Genomic DNA, 22,654 nt, shown 5'->3' on the forward strand with positions numbered 1-22,654 from the left:
AGTATAAATCCAGTTCTGAGTAGTACCTGGGCACTGGCTTACAGTAACAAGTCAAATGTTAACAGAAATGCCAGGGCAGCGAGTTAAATGACTACTAGAGGGACTGAGCAGAGCTGCACCCTTTTACGTCCCTAGCCAATGGCTGCGGATGCTGAGTGAGTAGAAAGCAAAAGACTCTGAAGTTCTCCTTGCCACAGTTCACTATTCTGCCTTTGCTGAAGACAGTCCTGAGCTAGGCAGACATTTATTCAGGCCACAGGGCAGTGGCCATAGGGCACTTGCGTTCTTCATTCCCATCTTGCATTCTTCATTCCCATTCATCATTCCCTTCATCCCATCACAAAGCAGAAGATAATAATCAAACCCTGGGACTATTACTTTCCAGCGTGACAAGAATGGTACTTACTGAAATGATATCCAACCAGCTGAGAAAGTCAATTTAATAAGTCATTACTTATTAAACTATACAGAGTGTGAGACCGGTGGTAAAGAAACAGACTCTAACGTATGTTTGTTCAGCTCCAACTTTTGTTTCTGTCCTTGCAGCTCTGAAGAACTATTCTCAGACCATGGAAACAGTATTACTTAAATAACCTCCTGTTTTGTGGAACTGCACAGTTGACAAAATATATGCTTATTAAAGAAGTTAGGGAATGTGCAGCACTTGGTAGCTCTATTAAGAGACAGCAGCGAGAAGTTAGCTCACTTCTACAAAGTCAATATTTTTGTGACAAACGTCTCTGCAGTTTTGCATAATCCTAACTATTAATATCCATTCAGTGAAGGCACAAGACATTTTAGACATTTTCCCAAGCACAGTAAAGATGCAGCTCTTCGCAGTTGTCTTTCCACCCAGCTTTGTTGTGTTGTTTTTTAAGTATAGAAAACAGTTCATATATTACCTCTACTATGTATGACTTACAAATCACTTAACACTTGACAAACATTTAGTACAGACACAGTTTCATCATATTTTTTATCACTTGGAAACCCGGTGGAATTGACTGCAAAAGCATAAGCAATATAAATCAGTATTTAAATTATATATTACATGTTTATTACGGGTGCAACATTTTTTAAATTTACATTTTATGAAAAATCAGAAGTATTTACAATTTTTGTAAGATAAACTTGTGTGCTCTAATTTACAGTCTGACGTAGTAATAATCCACAAAAACTCAGATCCTTTAGAGTTGTGTTTACAAATCAATTTTTTTTTCAGAGGCAGCTACAAAGGAAATTGCTGTATAAACAAGCAAGAACCAGCTTGCTACATGTTTTTTTTCTCTTCCCCATCAGATTGCTACATGTAGTTTTTACATTGTTTTTGAATTGCTTTACAAAAAGTCTATATAAACTTGTATGGCTTCAAAATTGTAACCTGCACCCAATGCAAATGTATCTATAATCACCGAATGAAGACTAGTTTGAAAGTGCTGAAAAGTAGCTACTTCATTTAACTTAGAAATGGAAATAATAGTTCATTAAGAGCAGCTGTACAGTTTTGGGTTTTCATTAATGAAACACTGTCATGTTAAAAATAGTTTGATTGCAAAGCAGATTACAATTAAGATTCCAGTAAAAAGACTGTACCATTTTATATCCGTTAGAAATTGTCCACTCAATAAGATCACCAAATTAAAAGCCAGATATACTTTTCCAATCAGGTGTAAAATTCAAGATATCCTTAGAGCTAATAATGGAAATCTCATCTGCCAAGTGTATAGCATACATTAGATTTTATGTAGCCTCTCTAAAGCTTAATTTATTGTAAAGCTTCAGCAGTCCAATTCACCACTGGTTTTGCATGAATTAATTCAAGCAAGTTTTACTGTCTTAATAGAGAATTTGAAATAGATATCAGTATTCAGAATGGTCATATAAAATTCCCACTTTAAGGTTATTACGTTACTTTGCCCCAATACTTTTGATTTCTGTACTGAAAAAAATCATTTGATAATACAAATACATAAAAGATTTTCTAAACTAGTCATTTGTTTTAAAAAACGTTACTAACGTGTCACTTTTCTGTGTTTAGGCTGCGGCAAGAAGAGTAGAAGAGAAATATTAAAACTGCTAGTTACAGAGAAAAAGTTAATCTAATAGAAATGGCAGTACAGTCATCTTGCTGCCATAATATCCCCTTCTTAAGTGATATTCCTCCCAAAGTACTGTTTACATTCACATCATTCCAAAAGCACTTAATGCAGTCATTGTAAAGGGAAATGCTGGTTTCCTTTAAAAGCATGTGTTACCATCTTTCAAAATCCTCATCTTTGGTGACATTAAAGTTAGTATATCAAAATTCCAAAGTCCTGCATGATGCATCTCCCTTTACTATGGATGCATTTATTGCAATTACCCCATGAGGGAGTAATCCACTGTTTTAATCTCCTTTAAAACAACCTCCAGCTTCTGCAGATCTCCCTTTTAAATCCCCATCAAAAGAATTTTTATGAAGTTCTATTATACAAACACCACACTTTCTTCATGAATGGCCAAACTTTGAAAGAGGAAGTGAGGCACATGAGTAACAAATTGGATAGGCACAGGTTTTTTTAAAAGGCACAAATGTTATGAAATTCATATAAAAATAAATTAAATCTACAGCATTAATTCAAACAATCACAACACCCATAAAGTTCACTAACTGCAGAAGTAAATCTTTTCTGTCTTTTGCAATTTTGTAACACATTGCACTTAGGAGAAAAAACACTATATAAAACAACATACATGTTAATAATATATGATACATGGGCATCAAGTTACATTTTTTATACATCTCTAACTCAAATATTTTTATGGCACAAGTGTATTAAGAACTACATAAAAGTTTGCTCCTGTTTTCTTTAAAAACTGGCAATTAAGGAATCTGAAAAATGAGTATTATGGAAAGCTCAAATATTCTTACTTGCTCTCCTACATTTTTATGTTTAATGTTTACAGTATAACATACAATTTCATACTTTCATTACAACTATTGATTACTATTTTTACTTCTATATAAATTTACCAAAATTTTAACAACGTTTCCCCAATATTGCAGTTGATCATTTACAGACAGTGTTGAAGTTAACTTCAGTGCTATTATAAAGTAATACAAGCTCTGCAAAATGACTTTTGAAAGTGCATTTTCTGTCCTGTAGTTTGGCCTTAAGGTAGGTCAACATTTAAAAAAAAAAAAAGCATGTGAAAATAGTGTTTGAAAAGTAGAGGGGACAGAGTGGGTTTCTTGTACTCCTTTAATGACATGACTTTCACAGATTCATCAGCAATCTGCCATATACCGTCCTGAAAAATAAAGACAGGGTTTTTCTTGTAGTCAGTTGATAAAACAGATTTTGTCAGTATTTTCCTGTGAGCAGTTTGACTAACTATGGAGAAATGAAAAACCACAAAGTAGTTTTCAGCCATGTTTTAAGGAAAGGTGCACCATCTGTTCAACAGTTTAATGTTCTATAATATAGCACTACAGAATATGTAATATTAATTTGAATATATAAACATGTCAGCATCTTACCAGTGGCGAATCTCTTCTTAAGGAGGGAAAGCCGATAGCCAGTGCCTACTAGCTCTACATCTACTCCTGAAAGAGTGCTTCCTTCACTTATGAACTGCACTGCAAGTGTTGCTGGTTTACTGGGTCCTTCTGAAAGTTCAAATTTTGCCCTGAGGGATCCAGAACCTATAGAAAACAGTAAGGAAAGAAAATCTCAGTTTGCTAACAAAGACAAGATCTGACTAAATACAATTCCCAAAACACTTCAGTTGATTTTTTACAGACAGGGGTGAAGCTCAGTTCAGTGTTGCTATACAGCAGTAATAGTTCTTAATTATTTTAGTAACACTTCTGTAGGATAGCACAAGGCATTAAAAAACACTGTTATTTCTCCCTTTTTTGAGTTCTTAACCAAGTGTTTTCTTGTTCTTGCACTATCTAGTGGGAATAAAATGAGATTTAAATAATAATGGAATAGTAAAAGTCCAGAATTTTTACTTCTTTAAAATAACTTGCTATTCCTAGTCAGTAGGAACTGCTAATTGATGAGAAAAGTTAGTGACTAAAATGTTACTGGGTTAAAAATAGGGATTAATGAATGAAATTGTTTTACGCAATGACTTGTTCCTGATAAATTTGCCTTAAAGTCCACTTCATTTCTTCAATGATGTATCATAGTTTGGGTAACTGGATACTCATATATTCAAGTATTTCAAAGTTGGCTTTGTGTTTTACACGTCTGCAATTCACAGCTCACATAATGTTGGACTGTAAAAAATACACATTTTACCACCATATACACCAGAACAAAGCGTACTTCAAGCCATTTGTCCTAATAGTAACAGTCCTTCTGTAACTTCTCAAAGCATACATTCTTACTGGGTTGTATTTGTACTGAGTACAAAGTATTTATGCTCAAGAAAAAGATGTCAGTAAGAGAAGATAAAGTCATAGAACCAGTGAGATATGTTTAAATCTATTGAACACACACAAGTTGTGATCGGCATCAATGAGAGCCCTTTTTATGCTGCTCTGCAGGCATGGAGTAGTTCTTCATCTGGCTGCATTCATGTTTTATTATGACTTCGTTCTTTTAAAAGATTTGGTAACAAAAATGAAAAATAAGAAGGCTATCCCTACAGAGTCAAAGCAGATTGAAGACAGGAAGCAAACAAGATCATACTGGGAGGTCACTGAATGATTGAAGTATACTATACTGCAGCAACAACCTCTGGCAGATGAAATTCTCTCAAATTTTGTTTGAATGACCACTACAAATCTGCAGTCTTTGCAGCAACAGAAGAGGTCTTCCCTTCCCAGGCTTCCCTTTTGTCCCTGCTTTTCTAATTCGGAAAAACATCATATCTACAAAAGTTCTAAGGACTGGGATATCAACTGGACTTCGGGGAAAGGCAGCTGGACAGAAGATATCTACTGATTCCTTACAAAATAATGTTATATAAGTTACTGCTGTGAGCATGTAGCATGGGTTTTTTGTTGTTATTTGTTTTTGGAGGCGGTTGCCAAAACAAAGAGCCTCAAAATGCTGTTCAAGAACAATCTGTAGTTGAGCCTGTCTTAGCACAGCATTTTCATTCCAGTTCTTCCACTCTTTCCATTTCATCTCAATTGTCAGTGTGTGAAAAAAACCAGTACAATTTATTAAATATTTAACGTATTTTTTCTTTGAAAAACTGTTCATTTTCAAACACCATTGATGCAGTAACTTCCTTTCTCAGTTTAAAATCCATTTTACAGCTAGCAACCTCCCAGGGTTTCACCAACTTTTATTTTATAATTAACTAACTATTTATATTTTAGCATCTCACTTTTAACAGAATCTTTCAGGAGGAACTTCACTGAGAATAAGTTGAACTGGTTAACAGGATACAAGATGAGATAAAGTGTATACATGCATGAGGGTGCAGAAGCTAAATGATTACATTTTTACTGTTACCATTTTTCTGTAGAACAAAAAAAAGTTCAACTTGCCTCCATTCTCAGATTTCTCTGAAATACTAGATATTTTCCAGTAAGCTTTCATCTGGTCTGCATTCCTGTGAGGGAAAGGTTGGTTAGTTACAAGCATCAATTTTCAGAACTTTATTTCCCTAACTTTACCTAAGTTCTTTACAAGGCCATGCACACATAACCTATGTTTCTAAATGGAAGTTTATAAAAATACTGATCATTTCAACACGGATTTGTAGAGAGCTATGCAAACCAAACATGTGCACTGCACCTGAGCTTGCAGCTGAGCTCAGATGTACATGCCACCTTTTTATACAGTCACTAGTGTACTCTGCACAGGAGTGGCTCCATGTGACAATTCCAAAGCCTGCGTGGTCTCAAGGAGCAGGGACAGGCCAAACACATTGGAAGAAGTTTGAAAGCTGAATCTTTATGCTTGATGGCGATGGTAGAAGTGGGAACAATGATGATTGTTTTCACCTATACAAGACTGGGCTGTATGAATGGGAACATTTTCATTCTAATAAAACTATAGCTGGCATACATGACACATGGTTTATATTTATGACACACTTTAACTTCTGACTCTGCAGAGGGGCAAAAGAGAAAAGGGCACCAAGCACTAGAGTCTCCAAACTAGACAGACATTTGATCTCTTTGAACTCTTTGCATCATTTCATCAGTGGAAAGCCAATTTAAAGCTGTAAGCGGCATGAATTGCTGAGAGGTTTGAAATTGTCTTTGGCATTGGTACAGCAGGAGTGAAATGCTCATGCAAGCAGAACAGATGATAGCAGTCACATGCTAGAGGCAGAATTATAAAACATTTATTCTTAAAAAAAAAACAAAAGCTCATCACCCAACCCTCTAGAACAAAGATGTAGGATGACACAAACAATACACAGCTGTTTGGGATATAACTAGTTATTTTTCTGTCAACTTGTAAAGCTCAAAATTCTAGCCTTTGGTTGTTCCCTCGGTGGGAGGCAAAATAGCCTGGCTTGAGTCCCTTACTCTGATGAATCTTCTCTGAAACTGTCACTAAGTGTTGAATCTTCTTAGATAGCACCAGGTGTTCTGGGAGGCTATTCTGGGAGGCTGAAGCAGTTGGCCCCATGCTTCAAGACTGCCTCCACCTGGAAGGAAAGAAGGGTGGTTGTTGTAGGTGACTCCCTTCTGACTGGGACAGAGGGCCCGACACATCAGCCTGATCCCACTCATAGGGAATTGTGCTGCCTCCCTAGGGCACGGGTCAGGGATATCTATGGAAAGCTTCCCGGCCTTGTTTGCCCATCTGATTACTATCCCTTACTGGTAGCTCAGGTCGGCAGTGATGCTGCTGCTGAGAGAAGCCTGAGGGCTATCAAAAATGACTTCAAGGGACTGGGGAGGGTACTTGATGGAGCGGTCATGCAGGTGGTTTTCTCTTCTATCCCTTCAGTAGTGGGGAAGGATACTGAGAGGATCAAAAAAACCCTCCTCATAAATAAATGGCTAAGAGGTTGGTGCAAACGCAAGAATTTTGTTTTTTTTGACCACGGGGCAATTTACTCGGCACCTGGCATGACAGCTGCAGATGGAACTCACCTGTCTGCAAGGGATAAAATGATCCTAGCTCAGGAACTGGCAGGACTCATTGAAAAGTGTTTAAACTAGGAAAGAAGTGGTGTATCAGAGGAGAGCTTGTGGGTGAGAATCAAGGGGCAGGCTGGTATGGGTGACACTGTTGTGGGGGTGCATGGGTGTGCACTACAGGCCCCCTGATCAGGAGGAGGATGTTGCTGAGGCCTTCCACAAGCAACTGGAAGTAGCATCACGATCCTAGGCACTGGTACTTATGGGGGACTTAATTATCCAGATATTTGCTGGATAAGTAACATGGCCAGGCACGTGTGGTCCAGATGGTTCCTGCGATGTGTTGAAGACAACTTTCTGATGCAGGTGGTAGTGGAACTGATGAGGGGAGGAGTGTTGCTGGACTTTATTCTCACTAGTAAGGAAGGGACTGTCAAGGAAGTAACAGTCGGGGGCAGCTTGGATTGTAGTGACTACGAGATGGTGGAGTTCAAGATCTTGAGTGGAAAAAAGCAAAAAGTAGGATTGCTACTCTGGACTTTAGGAGAGCCAACTTCGATCTCTTCTGGGATCTATTTGGAGCTATCCTGTGAGCTAGGTTGTTAGAAGGTAAGGGGGCCTGTGAGAGCTGGTCAGTATTTAAACAGCTCTTCTTCCAAGCTCAGGATCAGTGCATCCCTGTGAGCAAGAAATCAAGAAAGGGTGGCAGGAGACCTGTGTGGATGAGCAAGGAGCTCGTGCATAAACCAAAGGGAAGAAGATCCATGAAATGTGAAAAAAGGGTCTGACCACTTGGGAAGAATGTAGAAATGTTGTCAGGGCCTGCAGGGATGCGACAAGGAAGGCTAAAGCCTGCCTGAAATTGAATCTGGAAAAGGCGATAAAGGATAATAAAAAAGGCTTTTTAAGTATGTTAACAGTAAAAGGAAGACTAGGGAGAATGTGGCTCCCCTACTAAGTGAGGGGGGTGTTCTGCTAATGGGGGATGCTGAGAAGGAGGAGACACTGAATGCCTTCTTTGCTTCTGTCTTCAGTGAAAAAGCTCTCCCTCAGGAATCCCAGACCCTGGAGGTTAGTGAGAGGGTTTGGGGAATGGAAGACTTCCCTTTAGTCAGGAAAGAGGCAGCCCGAGAGCGCCTAGGCAACATCAATGTTCATAAATCCATGGGACCTGATGGGATGCATCTACAGGTTCTGAGGGAACTGGCAGAGGTGATTGCTGAACCACTCTCTGTCATCTTTGAGAGGTCTTGGAGAATGGGGGAGGTGCCTGAAGACTGGAGGATAGCCAACGTCACTCCGGTCTTCAAAAAGGGCAAGAAGGAAGATGCAGGTAATTACAGGCCAGTCAGCCTCACCTCTGTCCCTGGAAAGGTGATGGAACAGCTTGTGCTGGATGCCATCTCCAGACAGCTGGAAGAAAAGGAGGTTATCAGGAGTAGTCAGCATGGGTTCACCAAGGGGAGGTCGTGCTTGACCAACCTGGTAACCTTCTGTGATGTTGTCACTGGCTGGGTGGATGGGGGGCAGTGGATGTAGTCTACCTTGATTCTAGAAAGGCATTTGATACTGTCTCCCACGACATCCTTACAACAAAGCTGAGGAAGTGTGGGATAGATGAATGGACAGTGAGGTGGTTTGAGAACTGGCTGACTGGCAGAGCACACAGGGTCATTGTAGGCAGGGCAGAATCCGGTTGGAGACCTGTAAGTAGCTGTGTTCCTCAGGGGTCTGTGCTGGGTCCGGTCTTGTTCAACATCTTCATCAATGACCTTGATGAGGGGAAAGTGGCCACCCTCAGCAAGTTTGCTGATGATATGAAGTTGGGAGGATTGGCTGACAGGCCTGAAGCCTATGCTGCCATTCAGCGAGACCTGGGCAGGCTGGAGAGCTGGGCAGTAAGAAACCGGATGAGGTTCAACAAAAGCAGGTGTAGAGTCTTACACCTAGGGAGAAATAATTGCATGCACCAATACGGGCTGGGGGATGAGCTGCTGGAGAGGAGCTTTGCGGAGAGGGACCTGGGTGTTCTGGTGGATGACAGGTTGGCCATGAGCCAGCAGTGTGCCCTGCTAGACAAAAAGGCCAATGGCATTCTGGGGTGCATTAAAAAGAGCGTGGCCAGCAGGTTAAGGGAGGTGATCCTCCCCCTCTACTCTGCCCTGCTAAGACCTCATCTGGAGTACTGTGTCCAGTTCTGGGCTCCCCAGTACAAAAAAGACAGGGATCTCTTGGAAAAAGTCCAGTGGAGGGCCACAAAGATGGTGAAGGGCCTGGAGCATCTCCCCTGTGAAGAAAGGCTAAGTGAACTGGGTCTGTTTAGCCTTGAGAAAAGAAGACTGAGAGGGGACCTGATCCAGGTTTATAAATATCTGAGGTGTGGAGGGCAGAGTGGTGAGGCCAGTCTCTTTTCAGTAGTACGTGGAGACAGGACGAGGGGAATCAGCCAGAAACTGGAGCACAGGAAATTTTGCACAAATGTGTGCAAGAACTTCTTTATGGTGAGGGTGACAGAGCACTGGAACAGGCTGCCCAGGGAGGTTGTGGAGTCTCCTTCTCTGGAGAAGTAGGTGTCCGCCTGGACGCCTACTTGTGCGATCTGGTGTAGGAACCTGCTTTGGCAGGGGGGTTGGACTCGATGATCTCTGGATGTCCCTTCCAACCCCTACAACTCTGTGATTCTGTGATTCCTGCTTCGACTTAGGTTTCACAACTAATGGGTTTGTGGAAGAAGCTTGGACAGGAGGAGGGGAAACAAGCTTCACCAGAAGTACTGGTCATGTTTTGCATGTGTACTGAATCTGCTGCAGTAGAATAAGCTTAAGGTGTTTTGGTTAAGAGTTTCACCCTCTCAAAATACAGTATCAGCTATCAGTTTTTTCCACTTAAAATGATACTGTGTTATCACTTTCTCCAGGTAACACAGTTAAGAGGACTGCCTCCAGAAACATCAAAACCTATCTGATTATGATTTATTCTTCCTCTGAACTTAATTTATAAGAGGATCTTACTCCCTTCAGTTTGGTATACTTCTCTCTCTTAACCTCCATGTCTTCCTCAGTTAATAAGTCCCTCTTGTCACTCTGGGACATAAACTGTCCTGGAATTAAATTACAGAAGGGCAAGCATATACAAGTTGCCAAACTACAGGTGCAGTGCTTGAATTCTGCTCACTTTTCAATCCATGGATGTACTTCTCTGCCCTCTGCCATTATCTTCTGCTTGTTTGCACAAATTTGTACAAATCTAATGTATATGCCTCATTTTCAAGTGCAGCTGCAAATGGTCTGCAAGCTGAGAAGGTGGTGGCAGATGATAATTAGGATGATGCTGTATGTTGTATGAATGTTACATGTTACAGAATGACATTGCAGAGCCATTGACAGATCATCTTTGCAAGGAAGCAGCAATGGCTCAAGCTAAGCTCCTGGTATCCAGAAACCCAACATGCTGCTTTTCCTGTCCTGAGTGACCTCCTAGGGATGAGGTCTAAGTCATTTCTGGTTCCCATAGATATTTTGGGAGAGGTACATATATCCATGTATCTATTAAGAGATGGGGAGCAGGGCTGATGAGAATGTATAAACCTGTATGTTAGATGTAATGATTATCAGAGGATACAAATATAATAAAGCATGTGGAACCTGAGCATGACATAAATGTTATGGACTGAGGGATAGAAGTGCTGGATCTGGCTGGCATGGAGTTCACTTTCCCCACAGCAGCCTGTACAATTCTATGTTTTGGTTTCAAATCACATTATTAAAATAACTGTCCTGTCTGTTGGAGCAAAAGAAAGCAAACATTGGAAATTTCACAAAGGTTGGAATGGCTGCTTATAGTCTAATTTCAGTTTATATGAATTGGTTGCATGTGGTCTGCTTTGGACCAGAAAACATCCTGCACGTTTTCTTTGCAAAAAGGAAAAAGAACAAACAGCTGTTTCCTTCAGTGAAATTGTTTTCAGCTATGAAACTAATACATTGAAATACACTGAGTACACTGAAAAGAATATGAAATATTAGAAAGAAAAGTATAAACATTACCATTTTGCAGGTGGAAGTGATTGCATGTTTGTTACTCCTCCATCTACTGGTACCACAACCTGTACATTAGACAGCATGCTAGGCACATTCATAGACTCTGGATTGTATTTATAATCCACTCTCACATCAGTAGTGTTAGCATTACATTTCCAGTAAGTTGCAAGATTCAAGGGAGTAGACTGGATGCCATTTGAAGAAACCTTTAAAAAAATAAACCATTGAAAGCAGTTTAATTAAAGTCTCTCCCTTTCTGGGTAGAATTATGGAATGATTGTACTAGCTATAAATTCTGACAAAAGATCAAAAGAACAATTCACCTCTGAGCCTTTAATCTCAGAATTCTGAAGACTGTCATAGCCTACAGTATTTCCCATTCTTTTCAATTTAAACTAAATTATTTTAAAAATTGAGTTAAACTCCTTCCGACCCGTGAGACTTTTTCCTGTTTTGGCTTTCTTGGGTCAAAATAGTTTTGTTTTAGTCTTGTTCTCTACCTCACACAAGAGAGTTGCCTGTACCAAAATTAATTAATCCTTAGCAGTTATGTGGCACATCTTTTCAGATGTCTCAACAACAAGCAGCAAAGGACGCATCATTGGACATGTTGCCAGCAGAACAGTTCTAAAGTATTAAAAACATTATTTTGCTGGTGCAGGAGAGTTGACAGCTGCTGCTTCTGTAGTTGAGCTCATGTTGCTGCCCTGCAACACACTCCTATTATCATCCTAATCTACTTGAGGAACTTTCCATTTCCCATTTTGTTCTGTTGGCACCTCAGGACTCGTTCCATCCACCATGGCTTCTTTATGCCTGTGTCTCATTTTACCCCAATGGTAAAGACCTTATGTAACTCTCCTTTTCCCACAGAGCTCATTTCTGTAATCCAAAGAAAAATTCTTTTCCTCCAACATTTCTCTGTGGAGAAATATCATACTTTTCATAAATTCAGTCTGGCAGGATATTGGGAAGATACAGAAAGCTACAGTAGTATTAATAGCTGCATTGAATTTTTTATTTATTTATTTTCTTAATGTAAAGGCAATTGGCTCAGAAATTCAATCATCTCAACGCAGAGGAAGGAAATTCTTGTTTTCTCTTTTAATTGAATGCACTGTTCCTTAATTTTTATGAAGATTTTTTGCTGGCAGCCAGAACATCTTCCCACAGAATCGCATTGTGGCTGAGGTTGGAAGGGACCTCTGGAGATCACTTGGTTCAATCTCTCTGACTCAAAAAGGGCATCCTAGATCCAGTAGCCCATGTCCAGACAGTTTTGAAGTATGGCAAGAGGGAAGTTTCCACAAACTCTCTGGATAATCTGTGATAATCTGTGACACTGCTTGGTCATCCTTGCAGTAATAAATATCGTCAGGTAAAACTTCTCATTGGTTCTTATTCAATATCTCAACCTTTTCCCTGTCCTTTCTCTGGGCAACAAAGTTCTTACTGTCCTCAAGCACAACTGAAGAGAGTCTGGCTCTGGTCAATTTGCACCCTCCCTTCAGATATTTATATACATTGGTAAGACTGCCCCTGAGGCTGCTCTTCTCTAGGTTCAACAGTCCCAGCTCTCTCAGCCTCTCCTCACAGGAAAGGTGCTCCAAACCCTTTCCTTTTCATAATCTGTGTGGCTCTTTGCTGGACTCTTAAATATCTGCAAGTCTCTCTCATACCGAGGAGTCCAGGACTGGACTCCAGCTATAGTCGCATCACTGCTGAGCAGAATGGAGGGATCACTTCACTCAGCCTGTTGGTAATACTTCTCCTAACGCAGCCCAGGATACCACTGGCCTTCTTTTCCACAGGGACACAGTGCTGGCTCCTGTTCAATACAGTGTCCACTAGGATTCCCAAGTCTTTTCTGACAAGCAGCTTTCCACCTGGCTGTTCCTCCCCAGACGCAGGGTTTTGCACTTCTTTCTGTTGAAGTTAATGATGCTCCTGGCAGATCTTTTCTTCAGTCAAATTAAGTCTTCCTGGATGGCAGCACGATCACTTAGCATATCAACCACTTCTCCCAGTTTTGTGTCATGTGTAAACTTGCTGATGGTGAACTCCTCTCCATCATACAAATCATTAATGAAGATCCGGATGCTTTCCTGTGTAACCTAGTGTGGGGAATCTGCTTTAGCAAAGAGTTGGACTAGATGATCTTCAGAGGTCCCTTCCAACCACTACGATACTGCAAACCAAGGCACGATCCACTACTGACCACTGAGATACGCAACTACTTATAGGACACCAGCTAGAATTTGCACTACAGATCACCACCTTCTGTGCCCAGCTATTCAGCCATTTAATCTACCTCACCGTTTGCTTAGCCAGCTGACAATTCAACTGCTCCTCCGTGATGATCTTGTGGAAGATAGTGTCAAAAGCCTTACTGAAGTCCAGGCAGACAACATCCACTTCTCTCCCCTCATCTACTAAGCCAGCTGTTTCATCACAGAAAGTTATCAAGTTAGTCTGATAACTACTCCTGATCTCTCTGTCCTCTATGTGCCTCAAAACAGTTTCCAGGATGAGCTGTTTGATTTTATCGTGAGGAGAGGGAACATCATATATTCTCATGTATTACATCTGATCAATGACAGCATCCCAAAACTATGCAATTACAAAAGTACACAGAATTAAACTACAAACTCAAACAAAAACCTGTAGATGTATAAATTCAAGGAAAACTTTGCTAACAAACACCTAAAAGTAGCACCATTCAGCATTTTCATACTTGAACTGCAAAGCAGTTTGAACAAGATGAAACAGGTCATGAATGGAAGGGAATGACATAAGCCATAACAGGAACGTACTCAGCTAGAGTAAGGCCTATGCTTTAGAGACACTGATGTATCCAGAAACTGATCTAGATGACAACTGCAGGACGCAGGATGACAATTCATCTGCATGCTATCAGGCAAAGAACAGTTCTAATTTCTGAACAGATATGGAATCAGCCAGCATTTCTTAAAAAATTCCAAAAGGAAAAAAATGCTTACCTGGTACTTTAAAACATCCACATTATAATAGGATGCAGATGGGTTCTGCTCTGATAATTTCTTGAGGTAGAGAGTTATAGCTTGCATGTTCATCCAAAAATCTCTCGTAGTGGAGTCACTTTGCGACTGATCACTACAAAGAAAAAGAAAGGTAGGAATCAGTACTGAAAATTCTTATTTCTAAAAATGTCTAAAAATTAAGAATAGATCTTTCCCCTTATTCACTGTTTAATGCAACTGTTTGTTCTAATGCTTTATATCACGTAGTTGTGCTTTTCTTAATTAATTAAGGGAAATTAACTGCTTGTCTTGCCAGTCATGGAGCAATGAGTTTTCTCTACAGATGACTGACAGCACAGGATGCAGACAGGTTCAGATTTTATATTTAGTAAAATCCACTCTCAATATTATCAGGTGCTGTGAGAATGTGCATGAGGTCATGTAAAAGGGGTCTTCTAGAAGAACTGTTATCAAATCTGGACTAGAAAATGTGCTGTATGCGTTACCATATTTTCACATTTGTAGAAAATGTAAGCTCCCTAAATTTTTTACTTTGAAAACAATTCCCAAATTATTATAAACAATTGTCTTTCAGGTACTTACTGTTAAATTCAATTTAAATAGGTTCTTTGCTGCACTGAATATTTGTGGATATAGTGAGAAACTGCACTCACTGCTAAGGAGATCTGCAGAACGCACGTGCAGACTGAAACTGATAGTGAACACTTGGAACACAGAAAATATGAGTGTAATGGCTTGACTCTGGGACAGTGTCTTACACACCAGTAGTCTCTTTGATTTACTTTGATTTTGGTTCTCAGTACAGTACTGTCATTCCTGCTACTTCAATCTTTACTAAAATACAGATCAACACTTGCTTATCCCTACAGGAACCTTAGACGATGAAAGCTACTGTTAGGTGCAATCCAAAATAAATTCTAATGTTTCCACTCGCTCTTGTATCTGTCTCATATATCTCATATCACTCTCCTAAAAATCTGCCATTTTTACAAATACTAAGCAAATGATAGCCTAACAATATATGATGAAAAGTCATACTGCTCCACATGGCTTAAGCTTCCTAAGAGTCCTTTACATGCATTATTTCTAATTAGAAGTGAAGTGTTACAGCACACAGAAAAGAATACTAGACATTTTCCTATTATTTTCAAAATATACTTTTTCAGTACAATTCACTCTATATGCTGAAATATAACTATGAGTGATCAAAATGAAATTAAATACAAAAGAAGTGATGCATACAGCTTAATTCTTTCAGTTATTTCAGTAATTTAAAAAAATGTACTGCTGATAAATGATTAGCTGTTTTTCAAATAATTTCTCTACTCAATGAAACAGAAACTGCTCAGCTGTAAGAAATCCCTGCTAAATAACTACAATTTTTACAATTGCTCTAAATTTTGGAAAAGAAATCACAATGCTATGATTTCAACAATTATTCTGCTCATTCAGGAGCATATTTTTCTTAAGAATTCTACAAAGCACATTGCTGTACACTTGAAATACATAGATATGTAATTATTTTGGTCTACTGTAAAAATGATACAGTTTAAGAAATAAACTTGTAACCGACAATTGAGATTAGGCATAGCTCCTACTATTCAACTACTGTTTCATCATCTAAAGTTACTGTAGTCACTGCATACAGAAATCCATATATCCTAGTTTGACATTTTTTCTTCATATCTGTAATCAGTTCATGTAGTTTGACTAGAAAAAACGGTTTTTAAAAAATTGTTTATGAAATCATTTCATCTATAAAATGTATAAAAACACAGCTACATTTGCAAACTACTTTTTATGGTTCCTGTTATACCCAGTGTAAGTTTCAGGACCAGTGAATTACTGAGAATTTTAGTGGTGGCAGCAGAGAAAAAATGAGGCAAACAAGATTAATTAATGAAATTGAATCAAGTATAAACAAATGAACAACAGTGTAGAGAACTCTGACATGTATATAACAGTTTACATTTTAGAAATCATGTAATTTACTACTGTATTAAAAAAAAAAAATACAAAACCTGTATACAAGTTGTGCATTTGGAAGAATCTGCTCTAGTTTGCTTGTGTTTTTTACCCTGAAGCAGAGCACAGCTGGAGATGGGTTGCTGGTGAAGACTTTAATAATCCCACTTGGGAATGATACTGTCATATCACCAGTGATCTTCACAATACATCTAGGAGAATAAAAATATTGTTTTTATTGCAACTCATTAACTTCCTAATTTTAATGCTGACTGTAAAGCAATCACCATACTGTCATAATCTGGTAAGCTGAATTCATAACAGAAAATCAATTTTAAATGAGGGTAATGTGGCACTGTAATTATCACATGTGACAATGTATTATCACTTTCAAATTGAAAATCAGATGAAGTAAGTGAAAATAAAAGTACAGCTGCTTAAGCATACAGTAGTCTCTGGATATTTTTCAGACTTTGAAAACATGGCACAGCTTTGCTTAGGCAAGGCCTATGTAGCATAGAAAGGGATATGACAGGGCGAATGAGGTGCTTTCACAGCTGCCTGAAATTACACACAGTATCTACACGACTGTGACAAAAACCCTTGTCATTTTCAATATTCTCACTGAACACATTTTTGTAAAGCAGATATAAATGAACTCCCAGCAAGACAATAGAGAGCAATGAGCCACTGCTGTCACTTACAATAGGAGAAAAAGCCTGGTGAAACCCCTTACCAACGCATATATATTTTCCCCAATACATCATAAATAAATACAGTGTGTTTTCTTATTGTAACTTATTACATTCAAAACAATTCACTATTTAACTAACTTTGTGGGATCTGCTCCTTTAAAGTAGGCGTTAACAGATTCAGTAAGGGCTACTGCGACAGGCAAGGTGTCCTGGTTTCCAAGGCTGACAGGGCTGGGACCACGTGAAACACCTAGAATACATACAGTGTATAGGTTTAACAAATAAAAGCTTAGCAATGGATCTCAGAACGTTTGACATCTGTCACTTTCACAAGATATTACTACCATCAAGGTCACAGTAGAGCCTGAAGTAGTACTTGAACACTATTAGGAAAAAACATCGTAGAGTACAATCACACTATCAAAACACTGCTTAGCAGCCTAAGAAAAGAGGACTATTGGTATGACATATTGTCAGTGGACAGACATACAGAAATATACATGAGACATAGAAAACGTTGCATTAAAATGGCTAACAATGACACCAAAGTCAGCAGATTCAAAGGACATTAGACATTAGCTACAATACGTTAAAAAACAAAACACAAAACCTACTGTATGCTTACTGCATGGAAAAATGTACGATAAAATGGTCAGGGAAATGCAAAGAATTCAGCTACAGTTTTTATGAACTTAAAAGCAAACACATTAATATTACCCCACAGTAGTGAATTGTTGAATATCCTTTTAACTATTTCAGCCAACAAAGGTTAGAATTTCTGTGCAGAAATTACTGTAAAAGTATTTTGCTAAGTTTTCTAACATTTATAGGAATATCTTGGAAATACCTGGACACACACAGCAGTTCACAAGAAAAGTAATTATCAGGCTTGTATCAGGCTTCATAGGTGCCTGTGCATACACAACAGAGTTAAAATGTAGAGGTACAAAAACCAACTTAGACCTCATGCTGAAGCTTTTTTAAAACTGTGCAACAGACAAAACTGATTGTCATGGGATTTTACTTTTTCCTGGTGTTTTCCATGTGGAGCCAGCTACTTAATATAAACCGTAAAACTGGAAATTTAATCTTTTTTACTAGTGCAGCAGCATACTAGAGAGAATCTTAATCATTTTTTGTATCACTACTGAACTGGTTTATATCACATACTGTATCTATCAAAAGGAAGGTATGCTTTTTTGCCATGTCATGAGCAAAATGAGAAATTAACTTCGTATCATAAAGTAGAAACAAAATCCTGTATAACACTGCCAATGGCATATTAATCCTACAAACTCTACCTTAGCATCTGTGCCTTCTGAGCTCTGCCATAAACAAAAAGGAAGTCGGGATCTTGTTCCTCAACGAAGGTCTAATATGAGATTTTACACTTAAATTCAGAGATAAGTGACAGATACAACAACTGGAAAGTGAAACAAATGGATAGGAAAAGATAGGAGAGTTGGTCTAATTTTGATACTTTCCTAACTTGCTCTCCATAAAGATTTATTCCCTAGGGTATTAAAATGTTCAGAATACTTCCTAGCACTATGAAAAAGTGTTAGAGCAGCTTCAGGACTGCTTAGATGCAAAGCATTGCTCTGGCCACAAGTGTTGAAAACAAAAAATTCTTCAGTGAATGAATTAATATGATGCTGCCTTTTTTTTGTTGTTTGTTTGTTTGTTTAATAATTATTTATTTGGTTCTTTCACAGTACACATGGGTAAAGTTTCCAGTGTTTACGTCTCTTCCTGAAAGGTAGCAAAAAACAGCTGTGATTCTCAGTAGTCTTAGGAATCCAAAAGTGATGAGTTCAAAAAAATTGTAACAATCAGGTTCATTCTATTCAAGAAATTATATTTGATGAAACTCTAAGCTCCAGAAGTATTCTACATCCAAGCCAAAATATGCATTTGATGGAAAACAAACAATTGCAGTTGTATATTATTTATTTATTTATTATCAGACTATTCACAGATTTATCCATTCTATATAAAATTTACAGTAGCCTTGTAAATACCTTTATATTGATATTAGAAAATTACGTAATGTGAATACTTAAATTATTTTCCTATCAGTAAAGGAAAAATATTCATTTATTGACAGAATAGGGAAACTTGTTAGGAAAATAAGTTTATTTTTACATTTTGCTGGTAATATCAAAGCAAACACAAACATTTATGCATCTCTCTGAGATGTATCTGAATGACTACTTAATTGTACAGCCCTTACTCTTCAAGATCATTTATTATTAATGATAATCTAAGCACTTTGCTAAAAACCAATAAACTGAAAGACATATACCTGGCTAACTGAACAATAGATATCATTATTTTGTTGCCCTGCAGCTCAAAATATATGCCTAAAAATGTAATGCAGTAATATCCTGCCTTCAGTGCCCTCCAAGTTAGCTGCAACCTCAGAGGGACAGGATCCCACAAAATTGTGCCATCCTGGATTGCAGCTCAAGCATTTAGGAGTAGGACCTTCAGCAATGCTAGCTAAGCTGGTCTTGCTGCCTTGCTATCTGCCTCAACCTGATCAACAATAACAGCCTCTGTTATATTGACATGAAATGTCACTGGCATGGACAAGAAGGATGGCAAACTGCAGAAAAAAAAAGACTGCATCATTGGTCACAAATAGGACAATATTTGATCAAGTGGTTTCAGATCGCTTTAGGCATGAAGACTTGGATGATTTTAATACTGACTAAGCTTTTTTTTTATTTAGGAAAAAAAAGTATACCCTAATTTATTTGTGTCTTCATAGTTTTGTATTATATGAAAAAATATAAAAAAAATTACCTGACTGATCTGAAGAGAATGAGGATTATCAGAGTTAAAATGTATTCTCCTATCTTGAACGAAAGTTGTAATGCAAAATTGAAGGCAAAAGACCAGGTTTCAGCTTGTTTTGGAGGGATAGATAGAAGATTATAACATATTAAGATAGTTATACCAAGTTTTGGTGATTTAGATAATATCTAACTATAAGTAGTTGAGTTTTCAAGCTACTTGTATCTGCCAGACACCAGAAATGGCTGGAGAAACTTTTTTTTGAAAGAAATGCAATTTTATTAGGTGCACTGTATTAGGATGATTAGTTAACATGTAAATCTGCATCTAATACAATACCTGGTGGTGTGTCACAAAGCTTTTCTATTGTAGAGAGTGTTCCAATCAAAAGATCATCCTCTATTATGTTTAAATGAAACAAAACATTGCAAGAAAACAAAATATTTCAAGCAAAAATAGATGTTAATTTACATATATAAATTCTCTGCATATGAATATAATCCTGACACATAAAAGAAATATGCCTACAATTCACCTCTACATTATTCAGAATAGAGTATGGCAAACGTTGGACTGTGCAAAATCTGAAAGAATATAGACAGCAGTGTAGAGCATCCTCATGCCCCAGCATCACTCATCATTCTGCACCCACCTCTCCAGGACTATTTAATTCCCACACACTAAGCAGACAGAACTGAGCCTGTTTATTTCTGCTAGACCAGGTTAATAACCATGCCAAATCCCTGTGGCAGCACACACCTTCTTACCCTTTTCCTCATACACACATGCACAAGCAGAGAACTGGGGCTATTGAGGCTGCTGCTACTACCTGCTAAGGCCTGAGGAAGCGAGCATGGATGGACTTTGACCACATCAGTTACAATATCAGTTAAAGTATAAAGTATTTTATAAATATAAAAAACTGATAAAATACCAGTTATCCTTCTGTGATGGTTCTCAGCATTTGGTAATTAGTAAACATTGAACTGTGCTGCTACCACAGCATCTGACGCTTACTAGCTTAGGTTTTGCAGAAGGAAAAAACTGTGGTACTTTCTTCCAGGTGAAATACTCCCTAGGAAGCTGTTTGGATGCTCTCCAGAGATGCTGAGACTGTCTGAGAAATCCTTGGTATCACGTAACATTCACAGATAACTGACTGTTAACTGAAAGTCTGACTTTAGTACCATTCAGGAATGAAATACTACAATTCTGCTAAAGAAGCAAGTTAAAATGTATTTAAAACAACAACAACAAAAAAAGCAAACAAAACGCTTTTGAAATCTCCTTACTATTTGTTATAACCAAATATAAAACCTCAAGGACTTTCTGCTAAAAACATGAGAAAATCTTCTGAAATTTGTGACAATATGTAAAGACTGATCTGCTTTTCATCTTCATTTTTTTGGGCTATTTTTCATGTTTTTATCAATAAGCTCTGTTTAGGTAATATGCTTCTATAATTTGAAAAGATGCATGTTTTTGTGGCTTTTTTTTTTTTTTTTTTGGAAACTGCAATTACAACAATAAAAAGCAAATACAAATAGCATATACATTCTGTTTTGAACATCTGTATTCATTCAAGTCTATAAGCATCCTTAAATATTTCTGCACTTATAACAAATTTCAAACAAGTACACGATAACATGCTGTGCTTGATGAACACATACACAGAAACACAAAACACAAAGTTATACAGTATTTCAGTTTTGAAAAATCTTTCACTAAAGAATAAGACAAAATTTGATCAATGGTCTACTCTAATCAAATAAACTGTTCTAACAGGATAGAACATTGTCCTGTCAATTGCAGGTAGGTATTTCAAAGGATTCTTGAGGTATCCAGACTAGACTTACACATGGAATGACTAAATGCAAGGAATGGTTTTCCTAAGAAGCAAAACATAGTGGTAGAATTAGGCCACCACTAGCAAGTTAAAATGGTTAATAAGTTAATATGGTTAATGTAACTTACCAACTGTAGGTGTATTTGCTGCGCTAAGGGAAGCAGAAGAGGATATTGAGGAGATGCTCTCAGCACGTGCCAAGGGAGCTGCAGGTGGTGGACTTGAATTAGAGGTCAGTGGAGGGCTAAATGGCCTAGGCTGAACAAAGGAGATAACAAGAGTATCAAACAGGCAGGAAGTCACTTAAAAAATTAATTTTACAAACATGAAAAGAACTGTAAATAGAAGAGATCTTCATTTCATTTCACAATAAATGTCTAAATGTCAAAGTGCTTCTCAGATCTTTTAATGCTTTGTATATCCTACTTTCCAGCATAAAACAGAGAAGACAAATTTTCCCTGGAGACCGTAGAATCATAGAATGATTTGGGTTGGAAGAGACCTTTAAGATCATCTAGTACCAACACCCCTGCTATAGGCAGAGACATTTCCCTCTAGACCAGGTTGCTCAAAGGCCCATCCAGCCTGGCCTTGAATGCTTCCAGGGAGGGGGCATCCACAACCTCACTGGGCAACCTGTTCCAGTGTCTCATCACCCTCACAGTAAGAGTTCCTTCCTGATATCTGGACTAAATCTACCCTCTTCCAGTTTAAAGCCATTTCCCCTCGTCCTGTCACTCACAAAAATGCCCTCCTCAATTTTTCTGTAGGCCCCCTTCAGGTACTGGAAGGCCACTATGAGGTCCCCTCATAGCCTTCCCTTCTTTAAGCAGAAGAGTACCATCTCTCTCAGCCTGTTCCTATAGGCTTGCTAGGCCACATAGTATCTTGCTAATTTGAAACACAGGAAGGGAGAGGATCTTACCATAGTAAAATTTTTTTCAAGTAAGTCAAATGGAACCCGAAGAATTGTAATATTCATAGAAGAGATCAAGCACGGTTTGGTTTGATATGCTGCCTGAGTATGTGCATTCTTTGCCACATTCCTTATCAGTAGGTGAACCTGCACTGCAGGCAGGGAGCAGAAACAACCTCTCTCTATGTTGAATGGGCAGCTGCTGCAATCCCCTACCTCCTTTCACCGATCACCTTCACCAAGGGCAGGGTGAAGTCACAGCATGTCTACTTGTATCATCACTGATAATGACCCACTCAATGCCACTAATTCCCCAAAGTTTTGGTGA

The 22,654-nt window shown here is 38.3% G+C and overlaps 1 protein-coding gene across 4 annotated transcripts in view; it reads right to left on the reverse strand.

Annotated features, from left to right (window-relative positions):
- Window positions 1–426: 426 nt before the first annotated feature.
- Window positions 427–22,654, reverse strand: part of FCHO2 (FCH and mu domain containing endocytic adaptor 2) — a 92,029-nt gene continuing 69,801 nt past the window's right edge. For all 4 annotated transcript variants that reach the window (XM_085212616.1, XM_085212615.1, XM_085212618.1 and 1 more), the window contains 8 exons: window positions 21,539–21,668; window positions 16,904–17,015; window positions 16,127–16,282; window positions 14,085–14,217; window positions 11,092–11,291; window positions 5,492–5,556; window positions 3,521–3,685; window positions 427–3,291 (listed from right to left, as the gene is read on the reverse strand). In XM_085212616.1, coding sequence (XP_085068742.1) covers window positions 3,269–3,291; window positions 3,521–3,685; window positions 5,492–5,556; window positions 11,092–11,291; window positions 14,085–14,217; window positions 16,127–16,282; window positions 16,904–17,015; window positions 21,539–21,668 — 984 coding nt within the window. In that variant the 3' untranslated portion in view covers window positions 427–3,268. The remainder of the gene's footprint in view (window positions 3,292–3,520; window positions 3,686–5,491; window positions 5,557–11,091; window positions 11,292–14,084; window positions 14,218–16,126; window positions 16,283–16,903; window positions 17,016–21,538; window positions 21,669–22,654) is intronic.

The sequence above is a fragment of the Meleagris gallopavo genome, chromosome Z (genome assembly GCF_905368555.1).
Source record: "Meleagris gallopavo chromosome Z, MGAL_WU_HG_1.1, whole genome shotgun sequence".
In the NCBI taxonomy this organism is placed as follows: Eukaryota; Metazoa; Chordata; class Aves; order Galliformes; family Phasianidae; genus Meleagris; species Meleagris gallopavo.